The 14757-nt window shown below is 41.7% G+C and overlaps 1 protein-coding gene and 1 long non-coding RNA gene across 4 annotated transcripts in view; one reads left to right on the top strand and one right to left on the bottom strand.

The window, feature by feature from the left end:
• LOC310679408 overlaps positions 1 to 14757 on the bottom strand; it is a 279663-nt gene that overhangs the window by 105278 nt on the left and 159628 nt on the right. The window lies entirely within an intron of this gene.
• CAMK1G (calcium/calmodulin dependent protein kinase IG) overlaps positions 1 to 14757 on the top strand; it is a 36856-nt gene that overhangs the window by 12121 nt on the left and 9978 nt on the right. For 2 of the 3 annotated variants that reach the window (XM_083444470.1, XM_083444469.1), the window contains exons 3-7: positions 6560 to 6688; positions 8323 to 8397; positions 10275 to 10413; positions 11391 to 11514; positions 12790 to 12865. In XM_083444470.1, the coding sequence (XP_083300596.1) occupies positions 6560 to 6688; positions 8323 to 8397; positions 10275 to 10413; positions 11391 to 11514; positions 12790 to 12865 (543 nt within the window). Of the gene's footprint in view, positions 1 to 2353; positions 2504 to 6559; positions 6689 to 8322; positions 8398 to 10274; positions 10414 to 11390; positions 11515 to 12789; positions 12866 to 14757 lie in introns of all 3 variants that reach the window. The other variant, XM_083444471.1, reaches the window with a different exon arrangement.

Below are 14757 nucleotides of genomic sequence, written 5' to 3'. Positions count from 1 at the left end.
ACCTGTGCCCCAATTGCAGCTGCCACAGCCTCTTGATTATGATTACATGGCTGAGTGGTCAAAAGATTTCTCCTTCACACATTACATCCTCTTTAATTCTGCCATGGCATTTAAGTGACTCCAATATTGTGCCACAAGTGTCATTTTTCTCCTCCCTCAAGCCCGTGAGGGGTCTGCTTGTCTTCGCAATTATCCCTGCCTACCAAGATTCATTTTGCTCATAATGGATTTTTAAAAACACTTTACTCACTGCCACTGTGTCAATTTACATTTTCCCAACAGGCTTCCTTTTTTTTAGGTGTCTCAACAATGTCCCAAATTGCCTTTAGAAAGCCCCAGCCCTTATAAAAACCTTTACATCTCGACCAGGACAAATTACTGAACTGCTGATTTTCCCCGTGAGCAAAATTTGCATTTGGTTGTATCCTAAAATGAACAAGAGGCACTTTAATCTTAAAAGCTATCAACTGGTTGAAAAGTATTTGTTGTTTTGAAATACTTATGTAGAAACAGGGTCTAGGCAGGGTTGGGTTGTACGTAGACTGGGCCCTCTGTGGCACTTACGAAAGAAGATGCAAGTTTGCATAAAAGTTGCATATGCTTTATGTCACATGCAATGTTGTAGCTTTTTTTGCTGGTTGCGGGGAGCAACCCCAAATACATCAGGGTCATATGCAATGTAGTAAGATGTAGGAATAACGGAGACGACAGGAGGTTGGATGCAGGTGAGCTGTGCAGAAGCACGCTGGCAAGCATGCTCCAAGCAAGCTGCCGGCTAGCTCTGTAGAGGCTCCTTTTATTAGCAGAAGTCAACAATTGGAAAGAGTAGTAAAACCACCCTGAACTTAACATATTTCCATCTAAGCACATTTCCAGCATTAGCAAATACACGTGTTATCAGGTGTTTCCCTAAAATGTTCCCCGATACTTGATTACATCTGCGTCCCCGGTTATGCTCCAGCCAAGCGTTATGTCTAGTAAACAAATCTGTGAGAGGACAAACAGGCGAAAAAACCCTGTTTTCTAGCCAAGAAGGCAAAGGGTCAGGGAAAGCAGGTGCAATGCTCCTAGACATACTGTTGCATGTCTGGTGTGAGGTTTGCCTTCGCAAAGCGGAGTGTTACCTCCACATCAAGATGTCCAACAGAGAGAATATCAACAGCATACCTCCCAACACAATGTGGCCCAAATCTGGGACACCATCTTCCAGGTCCACACTCCTGTGTTAGTCACGTGACCTGTGCAAGATCACAGTCCCCCAAAAGGCACTTTTGGAAGCAGCTCCATGCCCCCAAAAAAGTGCAGCTTGAAATTGCAAAAGACCGTGGTGGCCATTTTGGCCACTGTCCTTTCGCAAGAAAAAAATTGATGTCCCTTTTTTTTTCTGGGGCACTTGATGCGTATGCAACAGGTGAAGCTTGCCCCATATTTGTAGTTCCAAAAGGCTTATTCCACTTAATATATTTCTGTCCCCTAGCTGTTAAAGGCATAAAAGTCCTGCTCGCTTCTAATACCAACCCTTAACCATGCAAAGAAGTCAAGTTTCATGTGTTGGCAATGAGTTATGTAACTGCAGGTCAGGTATGGGGAACTTGTGGCCCTCCACACGCTGCTGAAACTACAACTCCCATCATCCCAAGCCATTTGCCATGCCTGCTGAGGGTTGTAGTTCAGCAACATCTGGAGGGCCAAATAGGTTGTTTTATATCTAAAAGCTGATTGTTATTTCTGGCTAATCAGAAATCGGCTTGTAACTCTCCTGTTACAGAAGTAAATTGCGGCTTGTACATTGCTGCAACAGGCAACTGAAGTGCAAGAGGCGAAGGAAATGCCAAAATAAACAGCCCCTGCGCAAAGTACCAAGCCCCCCTTCCACTTTATAACAAAGTTATAAACAGCCAGTGTCAGTGTGGGCCTATAATGGAAAATGATACAAGAATTGTGAGCAAAATTGAAATATAATTGATACAGTTAAATGAAAGCTTCATTTGCTAGAGAGAGAAAAGCAAAACCCTATTTCAAGGATTTGAAACTGATAAATTCACCTGACTTTGAATAGTAATGGAACTGGAGCTTTAGTTTTAAAAGAATATACAGAGGTCTGTTCCTTTAAATGCTTTTAAAATATATTGGGAGTATAGCCTGACTTTTTCACTTATGCTTTCATGAACACATGTTCTAAGCTGGTGATGCATCGATGGTTAGTCACCCCAGGGATGAGATCAGTTATCCAGAGCCAGTACCCTGCAGTGCAATACAGAAGGAAGGCGAGAGAAAGCTTTTGTTTCCTCTGCACCAGCTTGTTGATTCAAGTAGTCTAAATGTGGGGCTGTAATTATCTTAAACTGTTTAGAAATGAAAGATAGAACAGATGCCGGAGCATCTGAGCTGTGGGCTGCTGATTTCCTACTGTCTTCAGTTACGAGGAAAGATGCTGCTAGAAATTGACTCCTTCCCCTATGCAGTGGGCGTTTCGGTGGGGAAGCGTTACTGGAAAGGGCAGGTAAGAGAATAAAATAAAGTGCAAGATGGAGACAAGAGCACCCAGAATCTCATCAAAACGCCACCATTCCGAGCTGTTCACACACCACATGTGTGTAGGTGCGCTGTGAAACCGTGGAACCTGCTGGTTCTTCATTTGTGATCATAAGTTAATAGGCTACTGTTCTCTTTAAAGAAAAAAAAGCAGCACATGAGTTTTCCAAACCTCATAAAAAAAGAAAAAGAAACCAGGCATGGTGAGCTGAGCACAGGCCATGCTGAGGATCAACATGAATTAGACAACTTTCTCAGAATTAGCCATTAAATACATAGCATTAAAAAAAGTTGGTAGTGGGTGTGGTGGATCAGTCATGTGGCCTATGGGGCTGTTAGGGGGCCTTTGCCACAGACGCAGTCCTGATCTAGATCAGAGCCCCATATCTGCTATTTGCATTGGGAGAAAACTCCCCTTGGTGTGACTATGAACTTTCGTTCCAATGCAAATATGAGGCACAAGGTGGCCAGTTGGGATCACAGGGTTGTATCCAATGAAGTTTTACTCAGAGTAAACCCACTATGACCAATGGGCCCCAAGTTCATTGTGTTATTTGATTTCAATGGTTCTACTCTGAGTATTGGGTGCAACCCCTAGAAGGTGGCAAAAGGTTAAAGGCCTCTACTTGCTGCACCACAGTCTTGATTTAGATTGTGTGGGGTAGCATGCTTATGACTTGATGCAATTGCTAATTGTGGGGATATCATTTTGTCTGGCCTTGCCTTCAAATACCCAAAGGAAACAGGAATGAATATGGCTTATTCTGCACAATTCTTAACAGTAGTATTGGTAGCAGACATTATGCCACCCCCACCCCCAAAGTACTGTTTACGTTTGAGGAAGGTTCAGCTGTGCTGTACAAATTATGGGTTGTTGAGGGCAAGTATCATCTAGGAACTGGCATGTGTTCCATCCTGATATCCATGAAGAACAGTTTAGCCAAAGAAGTGAATCAATAATGAGTAAACATCCTATCTTCTTTCCCTATACCTTTTTGTTGTTGTTGTTGTTGTTGTTGTGATGCACAACATCCATATGCCAGTGCTAGTCACAGCTTCAGCCATCCACTGGTATTTCTGGGACAGCCGAATTGGCAACAGATATACCTGCAAGGAATACCAAATGCAAGTTGCCCCATGCAGATATTTCCCAGATAGACCCTCTGTCTCTACCAGCCCATCTGACTACAACCCACAAGCCCAGCAGATTAAGCGCTGCTGAAAAAAACTACAGGGTTTCTCTGAAGATCATAACCATGGAGATGGCTTAAAGAGAGCTCTTGCTGAGTCATGCAACAAGGGAGGAGCAATAGAGAGTGGATAAGAATCTGCTGCGCTTTGCTGTGTCCCTGCACACCACCATCACTAACCAGTGTGATCACTAAAAAGGAAGTAGGAATAGGCTGCACATTCTAAGACCTCCCAAGCCATTGGCTGAACTGCTGTGATGTCATGTAAGCCTAGAAATCAAAGAAATTGGCCTCTCTCCACCAGTGGTTGAGTTACTGTGGTGTCTTGGCATGCTTACAAGATGAAGAAGACAACAAGGCATACATCGTCTTTAAGTGCTGCTCCTTCACCGGCTAAGACTCACAGATTCCACTGTTAGTGGAAGAACACTAAGGAAGGAGACAGTCCCTATCACCACCTTTTTACATAACCTGGTTAATGATATTATTCTTATTGCTCTTATGTATCTCCTCCAGGGCCCTTTTGACCAAAGAGCAGAATAAAAAAGTTTAGTACCTGAGGAGTTCAAGATGTCTCATAAAAGGGCCTATAGACAGGATCTGTTTGGTCGAAAAAGCAATGTTAAGTGCGTGTGTGTGTGTGTGTGTGTGTGTAAGTGTGTGTATTTGCTTGCAGGGAGAGACAGAGGGACTACAAAGAAGGTACTGCAAACATACAAAAAACATGTTCAGGTGGTTTTTTTTAAGGTCTCTAGCTTATTTAAACTTCAATTTACTTTTGCATCATTGAAGCATCTAGATGAGGTAAATAGGCAGGTGGGCGTACTGAATGGGAAATGAAGTTGAAGGATAAAGAATATGACATTTTTTATCCAGATGGCTTTGAATTATGTTTCTCTTTGAAAATGACACTTAGGTCTGTGAATGGGGGAAGAGAAACCACAAACATTGCAAAAAGTTAACCATCGATGCAACATTAAAAATGCTTTGGAGAAACCGCTGACTTTGCCTCCCAGAGAACATTAGGGATCCCTTCCCAGTAAATGCACCATGCGAGTTGTAGAATGCATTTCCTCATGGCTGAAGGACAGCTCTGGGAGAATCTTGCTTCAGAAGTGTGAAGCTCCTGTGGAGATGTCGGTAGAGTAGCCATTACCAGCTGCAAGGGCTGCTCAGGTGGTGAGAATTAATCACGATTGACCTGTAAAATAGACAGCACTATCTCGGCTGCCCATGTGTTTAGCTGCCTGCAAAAAAAGCCTTTAATAAGATTGCCAGCTTTAAAAAAGTTAAAAATACACTTCCTGCCATAGACCTGAAAGCTGCGATGGGTGTTCATTTATCAGGTCTTAATTAAGCCCAGCTAGTAGGCTGATCAAGAACTGGACAACTAAGGTCAGAGGCCAAAAAAGAAAGTTTCTGCTGTGGCTGAAATAACTGGTCATTTCCCACCTATTGTTTGACTACAGGATTTTAATGAACCTGCTGGTGCATGATCCATATAGGTGAGCAGCCTGGCATACACAATATAAAATAACACAAGCAGAAATGCAAACTGCATCATCCTAGAGCTACTCCAGCCACGACAAGGAGTTTTCAACCTGCGCTCTGTCCCGGGGCGCCAACTCTTGCATCTAACACGAGCTAATTTTATGCAAATCTGTGGCCTCTCCTGTCATATTTATTACTGTTGAATTTACTGCGATTATTCATTTATTAAGTGTAGATGTTGCCCTTCAACCAAAGATCATAGGGTATTTTATTCTGAGCTTCTTTGCAGAGCAGGCCATGTCAGAAGACATGCAAGAGAGACTAGATGGGTGTGATGCTTCTAGTGTTGCAGGGGGCAGGAGGCGAGAGAGAGAGGGGGGGGCATCTCTTGAATTATGCCATCCCACCCTCTGTGTGGTAAAGCTGCCCTTGAATTTGGGGGACCCTTCTGGCAATGAGCATGCTCGTTCATGTGTGAAGGCAAGCAGATTCTATCATTATTCCCTCAGCACAGCCTGACCACTAACGCAAGGGCGTCCAGAGAAAAACAGTTCCTACCATTTCCCAAGCCTTTACAACAATGGATGTGTGCTGTACTGAAATGCCTGACCAAAAGTGTGATGTGCTGGAATCAACCTGTTTATGAATGCCCATCCCATTCTAGTCCTATAGACACTTTCTGAATCAATGGAGCAGAAAATAGCAGGGGAAAGCAAAGGGCCAAGACACCAGAGGTTGGATGTGTATTAGATTTGCCTTGGTAGTTCAGTCAGTAGAGCATAAGACTCTTAATCGCAGGGTGGTGGGTTTGAGCCTCACACTGGGCAAAAGATTCCTTCATTGCAAGGAGTTGGACTCTCACCATCCCTTCCAATTCTACAGTTCTGTGATTCTAGATATGCATCCAACCCCTCCTTCCCCCTCATTGAAAGCTGCCATGTTGATGCCATCTTCAAACATATCAATCCAAGTCTTCATTCTAGGTTTATACATTGCAATGATACATTATCAAGAAGTTTTTTGTTTTGTTTTTAATCTTTGCAGCTGTTGTATTTCAGCCATCACTCTACACTGCTGTTTTCCCTCTACATTTCCTATGCAATCACTCGATAGAGAACTTCAAATCCCACTGTGTATTTATGCAATTAATATACTTGAGTTTGCAGCCAACCCCCTAGGTCTAATTACTAATGCCATCTGCATATGAAAGGAGTGTTGATTTATTACCATTTTCCTTGCTGGCTATTGATGTGAAAGTGTTTTCTGCATGTGTTCTGTAATAGAAGTTAAACCATGCCTCTGAAATCAATTTGCTTACCTTTCAATCTTTGCTTTCCTCACAGAGGTGCTTTTTCAGAAGTTTTCCTGGTGAAGCACCGAACGACTGGCAAGCTTTATGCCTTGAAATGCATTAAAAAGTCACCTGTCATCCGGGACAGCAGCCTAGATAATGAAATAGCTGTGCTGAAGAAGTAAGTATAGTTGGGACACCAAAACAAAGCCAGGTGCTGTTTCCAGAGCCTCACAAAAAGGCTACTAGATATGTATATATGAAGCACTAAAGGGCATCAACAAAAAAGATGTCCCATGAGGGACAGAAGAAGTCTTAGCTGAAACAGCGAAGTTTCATATTTGATTTAATGCACTAAAGAAAGAAATGCTTTAAATATGTTTTCTGATCTATTCTTGCCATGTTGCAATCCAGGAACCAACAGAATATAACAGCTAAAATTTAAATCAGCCTTTAGATGGCACATGTTAGCTTATTGGCATGGTTTTCAAAGTGGGTGGCAAGCTTTTGTGAGGGCTTAGCAACACCATAGACTTGTTGTGATTCATAAATGGAATAATTTAACGTCTCAGTGATTTTGCAATACAATTCAAACCACATACAAAACAATATCATTTATGAAAACCCAGCCCTACAGGCAGGGTATAAGAAAGTAATTTTGCATGCATGCAGATACCAACTGGGGTAGAGGGTAGGATCCACTTTGAAGGCTTTTTGAAAGAGAAAAATTTTCAACATCCAGCTATAAGGCAATAAAGACAGCACCAGATATGTTCCAAAGAGCATGTGCCACCACACTAAAGACCTGGTTTTAGCATTATGTAGAATGGACTTCCTGATGATCTTTTGCAAATGAGGGTGATGGACCATGATAGCTAAATAAAAACTCTATGTTCAGAGGCAATGTTCCTTGAATTATTATATAGCATAGTCAATCAATGGGAGATAGTTATTTCTTTCATGCCACTCATTCCAATTGTTCATCCAATGATTGCAACAAAAAGGTGGATTATCTCAACCTTCATTCTGATCCCTCAAATAAATATTTACACTATTAAGAAGGCGTGGTGAAACTTAAGAGAAGAAGGGAGGGAAATATAAGAGCTGTTTCTAGGGAATTCAACCTTTAGTTGCATCATTAATGAGATAAGTGCAAGGAGGTTTTTATTTGAATGATTATTTTTATTGGGTGGAATCTAGTGTTTGCAAGTGGAATTTCTCCAGCCTCTCCTTCCTCAGCATTCCTCCTTTATTCTGGTAGTTCCTCCAACCTTCCAAAGTCGATTTTGAGAGCATGTGGAAGGGTTATGGGGCACTGGAGAGGTGAAGGCCAGTTACGCAATCGTTTGATGCAACCCATTATTTTTTGTGATGGTGATTATTGTATTGTATACTTGAAAGGGCAATTCTGCCCTAAGAAGCAGTATATAAATTAGGTAATAAATAAGAATGGGGGTATGCTTCCCAAATACTGGGTGTACATAGCAGGCTTCAGAAACAGTGTGGTTTCTAAACAGATAAACTCTTTTCCTTACCAGTGTACTGCGGGGGGTTTTGGTTATAGCTGGGAAGAAAATTTCTCTTGCTCTTAGAATTTCAAACAATTTTTTTGTTGTTGTTCCTTGAACAGAAGAGACTCACAGTGCTTAGAAAAAAAGGATGCTTCCCACTTTCCTGTGTAGATCGAAATAAGTACGTTGAAGTAATGGTGCTTCATTCTGAATGGAATAAGTGTTGCACAAGAGAGGAATTGCTTTTAGTTTGACATTTTCTGACACTTGCTATGTTGTGAAACATTTCTATCTTTGGTTGCAGAATAAAGCATGACAACATAGTGACTCTGGAGGACATTTATGAGAGTACGACCCACTATTATCTGGTCATGCAGCTGTAAGTAGAGAAATGTCAGTGAGTTGTTGTGCTATAAGAGCTGCATCTTACCACATTTTGTTTAAGGCTTTCTCTGAAGTCTGACAGTCAATTTTATGGAATATTAGTTGGGCAACTGTAGAAATGGTTTTAAGGTTTTTCTATTTAGAGTCTTGTATTTTCTCTTATTGCACATTGCTTCAGTAGCTTCTGGCTATGAAATGACAGCATGAATGAGGTCCATCATACACATCTTTGCCATGAAATCCACACAATATCCCAGAATTGCAGATGGTACAATTGTGAGCCTCATTTTCATAAACCCACCCATAAGTCCACTTCTCCCCTCCATTAATAACAGCTTGATAAGGAAGGAGATATTCAGAGCAGGAAAAAGAAAATTGTAGGTGGGATTGAGGGAGGGATCTGGAACAGAAGGGAGAAGAGCACTTTTTTAAAACTATTCAGCTTTAAAGAGATTGATCCCAGTGACATTAAAATCCATGTGCAGGCCACTTTTCACCTTTATTCCACTTGAAGTGTTTTGGTCAATGGGTTGTGGGGAGTGTCTTCTTCAATACAAGTGACCCATCCATGGTGGGCAGTTGAATTCTAAAAAAATCTTCGGACTCTACCTCACCCCCATTTTTTTAAAAAGGCAACTAAGGATTGTAGCCAACGAAGTCATCCCATTAACAAAAGTACTTCCATTTGCACAATGGAATTTCCCCTCCCACTCCTTCCCCTGCAGTTCCCCAAGTTTGTTCTGGAGTAGATTTTGTGGGGCATGGGGAGAGTAGAGGGAGAGCAACTTTTGTTGTGCAAGCAGAAGTCCTTGTGTGAATGGAATGATTTGCTTGGATGCAATCCTGAGGGATTAAGAGAGAGATTTCTGATTTGGTTTCATACTGTGACCATTAAAAAAAGAAAATAGGTTAGTGTGTCAGCAATCAGGTTCCGAAAGCCTTGCTGGATTAAAGGTTGATTCTTCTAATGAAGGTACTTTGTGACAATTAAGTACTAGTAAATCAGATTGCTTCACAGAAGACTCGAAAGAGATTTGTGAGCAAAGTTGGTTGCTGTTGCTGTTACTATTTTCTTATAATCTGCCTGTATGACTGGGTTGCACCAGCCAGTCTGTGCAGCTTCCAACAAAACTACAGAGGAAAGGGTTGGGGACTGGGGATTTCAAGCACTGAAAGGATTAAATGAAAACTGATCCTTGTTCTTCAAAGAAAACATGGCAGAAAAATGCATGGACTAGGTTCAGTATGTTAGTACATCCAGTTTTGATTACTACTGACTGGGTTTTTATTTACAAACCCTATCAAGACCCAGGAAATGGGAGGCAGAACTTCCATTATCTAGCTGCATTTTCAAGTTTCTTCATCATAGGCTGATCAGTGAAATATTGCAACAAAAATGGGAACTCTGAGAAGGAAGCGGAAGCAATTCCATAGTAGAAATAGATATTTAGTGACTCAAAACATTTTAGGCATGTGCCCCCCCCCCAAAGAATCATGGGAACTGTAGTTTACCCTCACAGAGCTACAATTCCCAGCACCATTACAATCTGTTCTTTGTGGGTGGAGAGATGTGTTTTAAAAATACAGTGTGGGTGTGACCAAATGTTCATTTAGATATGTTGCTTCTCCTTTTCCTATGCAGCACATCTAAATGTTGAATCTTGCTTCTCTGAATTTTCCTGAAGAAGCGCAAGTCAGGTCCAAAACTCTTTTGCTACCCCACTGATTTGGCTTCCAAGCTCTTCAGTGGCATGGTGTGCTGAACTTGAAAGCAGAATTTAAACGGAACAGCCTGAATATGTCATCAGACCGAATGTGCATGCAGTTCAGTAAGAGCAGTTTTATGATTCGTCTAATTATCTTCCTGCACAGTGTGTCTGGAGGAGAATTATTTGACCGTATTTTAGAACGAGGTGTTTACACGGAAAAGGATGCAAGCATTGTAATTCAGCAGGTCCTGGGAGCTGTGCATTATCTTCATGAGAATGGGATAGTCCACCGAGATCTGAAGGTAAACTCCTTGAGATACTTTTTCTCTACATTGACTAGCAGTGTCATTCATATATAATCCTTACTACAGTATTTTTGCTTCAACATCACCAAATGATGCTCAAGGCAGCTAACAAATTAAAACAGAAAACACAAAAGCAGGTAGGGGTTTGTTTGTTTATTTAAAAAAAAAAAAAAAAAACAAACAGTCCCAAGCCCCAAATTGCATATTTACAGTCAGTTGCCATACTGTCATCTAACAAGTCTAAACGTCTTTTTGAATAATAATGTCTTTGCCAGCAGAAGATAAGCAGAGACTAGACAGGTTTCCATTAACATGAAGCTCCAGAACTTGGGAGCAACTACGGAAGAAACCCTTTCTTTAGACATCTTACTTTACTTTATACTCATAGAATCATAGAATCATAGAATCATAGAGTTGGAAGAGACCACAAGGGCCAACCCCCTGCCAAGCAGGAAACACCATCAGAGCACTCCTGACATATGGTTGTCAAGCCTCTGCTTAAAGACCTCCAAAGAAGGAGACTCCACCACACTCCTTGGCAGCAAATTCCACTGTCGAACAGCTCTTACTGTCAGGAAGTTCTTCCTAATGTTTAGATGGAATCTTCTTTCTTGTAGTTTGGATCAATTGCTCCGTGTCCGCTTCTCTGGAGCAGCAGAAAACAACCTTTCTCCCTCCTCCATGTGACATCCCTTCATATATTTGAACATGGCTATCATATCACCCCTTAACCTCCTCTTCTCCAGGCTAAACATGCCCAGCTCCCTTAGACGTTCCTCATAAGGCATCGTTTCCAGGCCTTTGACCATTTTGGTTGCCCTCCTCTGGACACGTTCCAGTTTGTCAGTGTCCTTCTTGAACTGTGGTGCCCAGAACTGGACACAGTACTCCAGGTGAGGTCTGACCAGAGCAGAATACAGTGGCACTATTACTTCCCTTGATCTAGATGCTATACTCTCAACCTTTATCCCTAGCCTGAAAACCTGCTCTACCTAACTCCTGAGGAGGACTCCAAAATCATGATCACAGACTTTGGTTTGTCTAAAATGGAGCAGAATGGCATCATGTCGACAGCATGCGGGACTCCAGGATATGTCGGTAAGCAAGTATGTTTGCTCTCTATCACTGAAGTCATCACGCATGACAACAGTGTATTCACTTCCTGCCAGCAAATTTATCTATTTGAGTGTGGTGAACATAAATATGATACTGAGTGCCTAACCACTTTTATATTACTTCCTTCTCCTTTGTGTGTAGCAGTTATTTAAAATGAAAATTGCTATCTCAACCTGCAGGTTGATGCATACGCAACATCTTGATCTCCAACTCATTGCTCCTGTGTGTATGTTTTCTGAATGCATAGAGTGATCCCATGTGTCTGGCCCCCACAGCCCCATACATATAACAGCATGTTTGAAGCCTCGAGGGCGTTCTCTTTGTGATTGGGAACCCTTTGGAAGATCAGTCACATTGCGTCTTCTTTTCTACAGTTTTATATACTAGAGTCGCTTCGAAATTGAACGTTCTGTTTATTGAACATTTGTCCTGATCTATTTGCACAAAGTTTGTGGGCGGTTCTACAACATCAGCTGCTTATTGGACATTAATTATGGTTTGCTGGTAGAGAGGTTGTTTAATGTTGCATCAATGGAATTTCATTCCATACTTTCCACTGCATTATCCTGTTGCTTTTCTTACTGCAAAAAGTCAATTTAAAAGAAAAGAAAAGAAAAAAGAGAGAAGAGAAGAGAAGAGAAGAGAAGAGAAGAGAAGAGAAAGAAAGAAAGAAAGAAAGAAAGAAAGAAAGAAAGAAAGAAAGAAAGAAAGAAAAAGAAAGAAAGAAAGACATGGAACTGCACAGGAGCTCCAATTACAGTCTTAAATTTGCCAGTATACCAGTGAATCCCACCCACAAAATAGTAACAGTCTTGAAGACTCTCTTTCAGACATACTCAGTGCCTAGACGCTGAGGATAGGTAACCCAGCTCCACGTGTTTATTTCATGAATGAAGAGGATTATTGATTTCAGCGGAATCTTGTTTAGACTTAACATGCATAGAACTGCAGCCTTATTCCGTAGGCAGCTTGAAGATACGCTGCTTAAAGTTACGGTCTCACTCCTGAGCCAAACGTAATTTCAGGGGATTCAAGGCTGCCCTATATTCTACACATAATTTAAGATGTGTTACAGATGGACTATAATTTCCTCCTCAGACTTTCCAACTTGCATCATCACCTGCTTCAGGTGTTGGATTTTTCCATTCTACTCTGCATCATTGAAAGGGATTTGTGTGCTGATTAGAGGAATGTTTGCTTTCAAAGTTAATTTGCTCATTTTATTGCTAACCCGGCTTTCCTTTCCATTTTCTGCAGCTCCGGAGGTGCTAGAACAAAAGCCATATAGCAAAGCTGTGGATTGCTGGTCCATCGGAGTCATTACCTACATCCTGTAAGTGTCATTCCCCAATAGTCTTTACCCCAATGAGTTTGCAAATGTCCACCACAGTTTTTAGCCCACAAGATGTTTTCTTGCCTGCATGCTTGGCTGACAGAGACAGAGAAAAAAGCATAAGCAAGCATCTGTGATTCATTGATGACCTGAATGAAAAGAAGAATCAATCCACTTCCCAATTTAAAATACTCTGTTCAGTAGCCTAGTGTGCTCTAATACTCACCATAAACAGATATACAGATATACCATAAACAGATATACAGCCACCATTACAAACCAACATTTACAAGCCAACATTATAAACACAGGTTTTTCATCCTTATTAGGGGTTTTTTAAAATCTGCTTTCTTTCTTACTGTGTGCATTGAATGCATTCAAGGCAGTTTTATAATTTAAAACACTAAAACAATACAATGGCACCATCAGCTTTGGATATAGGTCTCTTTAAAAACTGAGGACATTAATAAATAAATATTTTTTTTATTTATACCCCGCCCTTCCTGGTTTAAAAACCGGGCTCAGGGTGGCTAACAGCAAATATAAAACAATACAATATAAAATGCAGCATCAATATCAATAAAATTCAAAAATTCAGGGGTCATGGTAGGGACCCCAGTCACTAGACATCAAATGATCACCAGGGCTAACTGGCCAAGTTGGTCCTACTAGGGCTGGCAAGGAGACTAATTTACTACTAGGGCCGGCAAGGGAATAATTTAAATGTGGGGTCCCAGAAAGAGTTTCTTCATAGAAGAGGAAAGGGAAAAGGGAATAGAGGATCAGGCTAATTCAAACTGAAGGGCAGACGGAATAACTCTGTCTTACAGGCCCTGCAGAAGGAGATCAAGTCCTGCAGGGCCCTAGTCTTGTGGGACAGAGCATTCCACCAGGTCGGAGCCATCACTGAAAAAGCCCTGGCCTGGAATTCTCCTGTTCTGCCTTTACTTTTTCTCTGCTCTCTTCCATCTCCAAAAGACCTTGGCTGAGAAGCTTACAAGCTAAAAAGCTGTAAACCAGGGGTCCCCAACCTTTTGGGTCCAGGAGGGCCCAAAGAAATGGTGATGCGCACCACAAAATATACATTTCACAGAAAAAAAAAGGGCAATGCTCAGAACTCCCCAATAACACCTCCCCCCCCCCAAAAAAAGGCAAGATGCTCATATCCTAAATAAATAAAGCACAGACAAAAAAGAACAGGCAACCACCTTCCACAGCCAAAGAAAAAGAAGGCCCCTAGCCATAATTGCTATGTTCATGGTTGGAGGCAGCAATGCTTCTGAATACCAGTTTCTGGAAACCACAGGAGGGGAGAGTAGTCTCATGCTTGAATCCTACTTACTGGTTTCCCACAGGCATCTGGTTGGCCACTATGAGAATAGGATGCTGAACTATAGATGGGTCATTGGCCTAATCCAGCAGGTACTTCTATAGTAATAATAATGGTGTCCACAGCCACTGCACTGGGGTAGTAAGTGAGCTGGATTGAGGTTGTGGCCTGGTGGAGAGAAGCTGTAACCCTTTGCCCCTATCATGGTCCTGATCAAAATCGTATCCTCCCCCGGCACCTGCCATACATAATGGAAGGAAAGCTCCCATTGGCGCCACATGACAATGTATGTTCCCTGCTAATCTTTTCAATGATTGTTTATATTTTTTCATAAAAATCTGACTCTGACTTCTCTGGAGCCCGTCCCCCCTCCAGAGAAGACACACATGCTATAAAGGGACCACAGGTAAGGGCTCCTGACAATCAGTTCACAAAATGAAGCTTTTGTGTTGCCAGCACAGGCCTCTGTTCTTCTTCTTCATCACACATCCCTCCTTGAATATACGGTACATTAAAGGTCAGTCATGTGTACAGTAGCAGCATCTAATCCAAGTGGCCTTTC

Source organism: Podarcis tiliguerta, assembly GCF_965153285.1.
Source record: "Podarcis tiliguerta genome assembly, chromosome: 6".
NCBI lineage: Eukaryota > Metazoa > Chordata > Lepidosauria > Squamata > Lacertidae > Podarcis > Podarcis tiliguerta.
The sequence above is the reverse complement of the archived record's forward strand: the minus strand, read 5'-3'. Positions and strand labels throughout refer to the sequence as shown.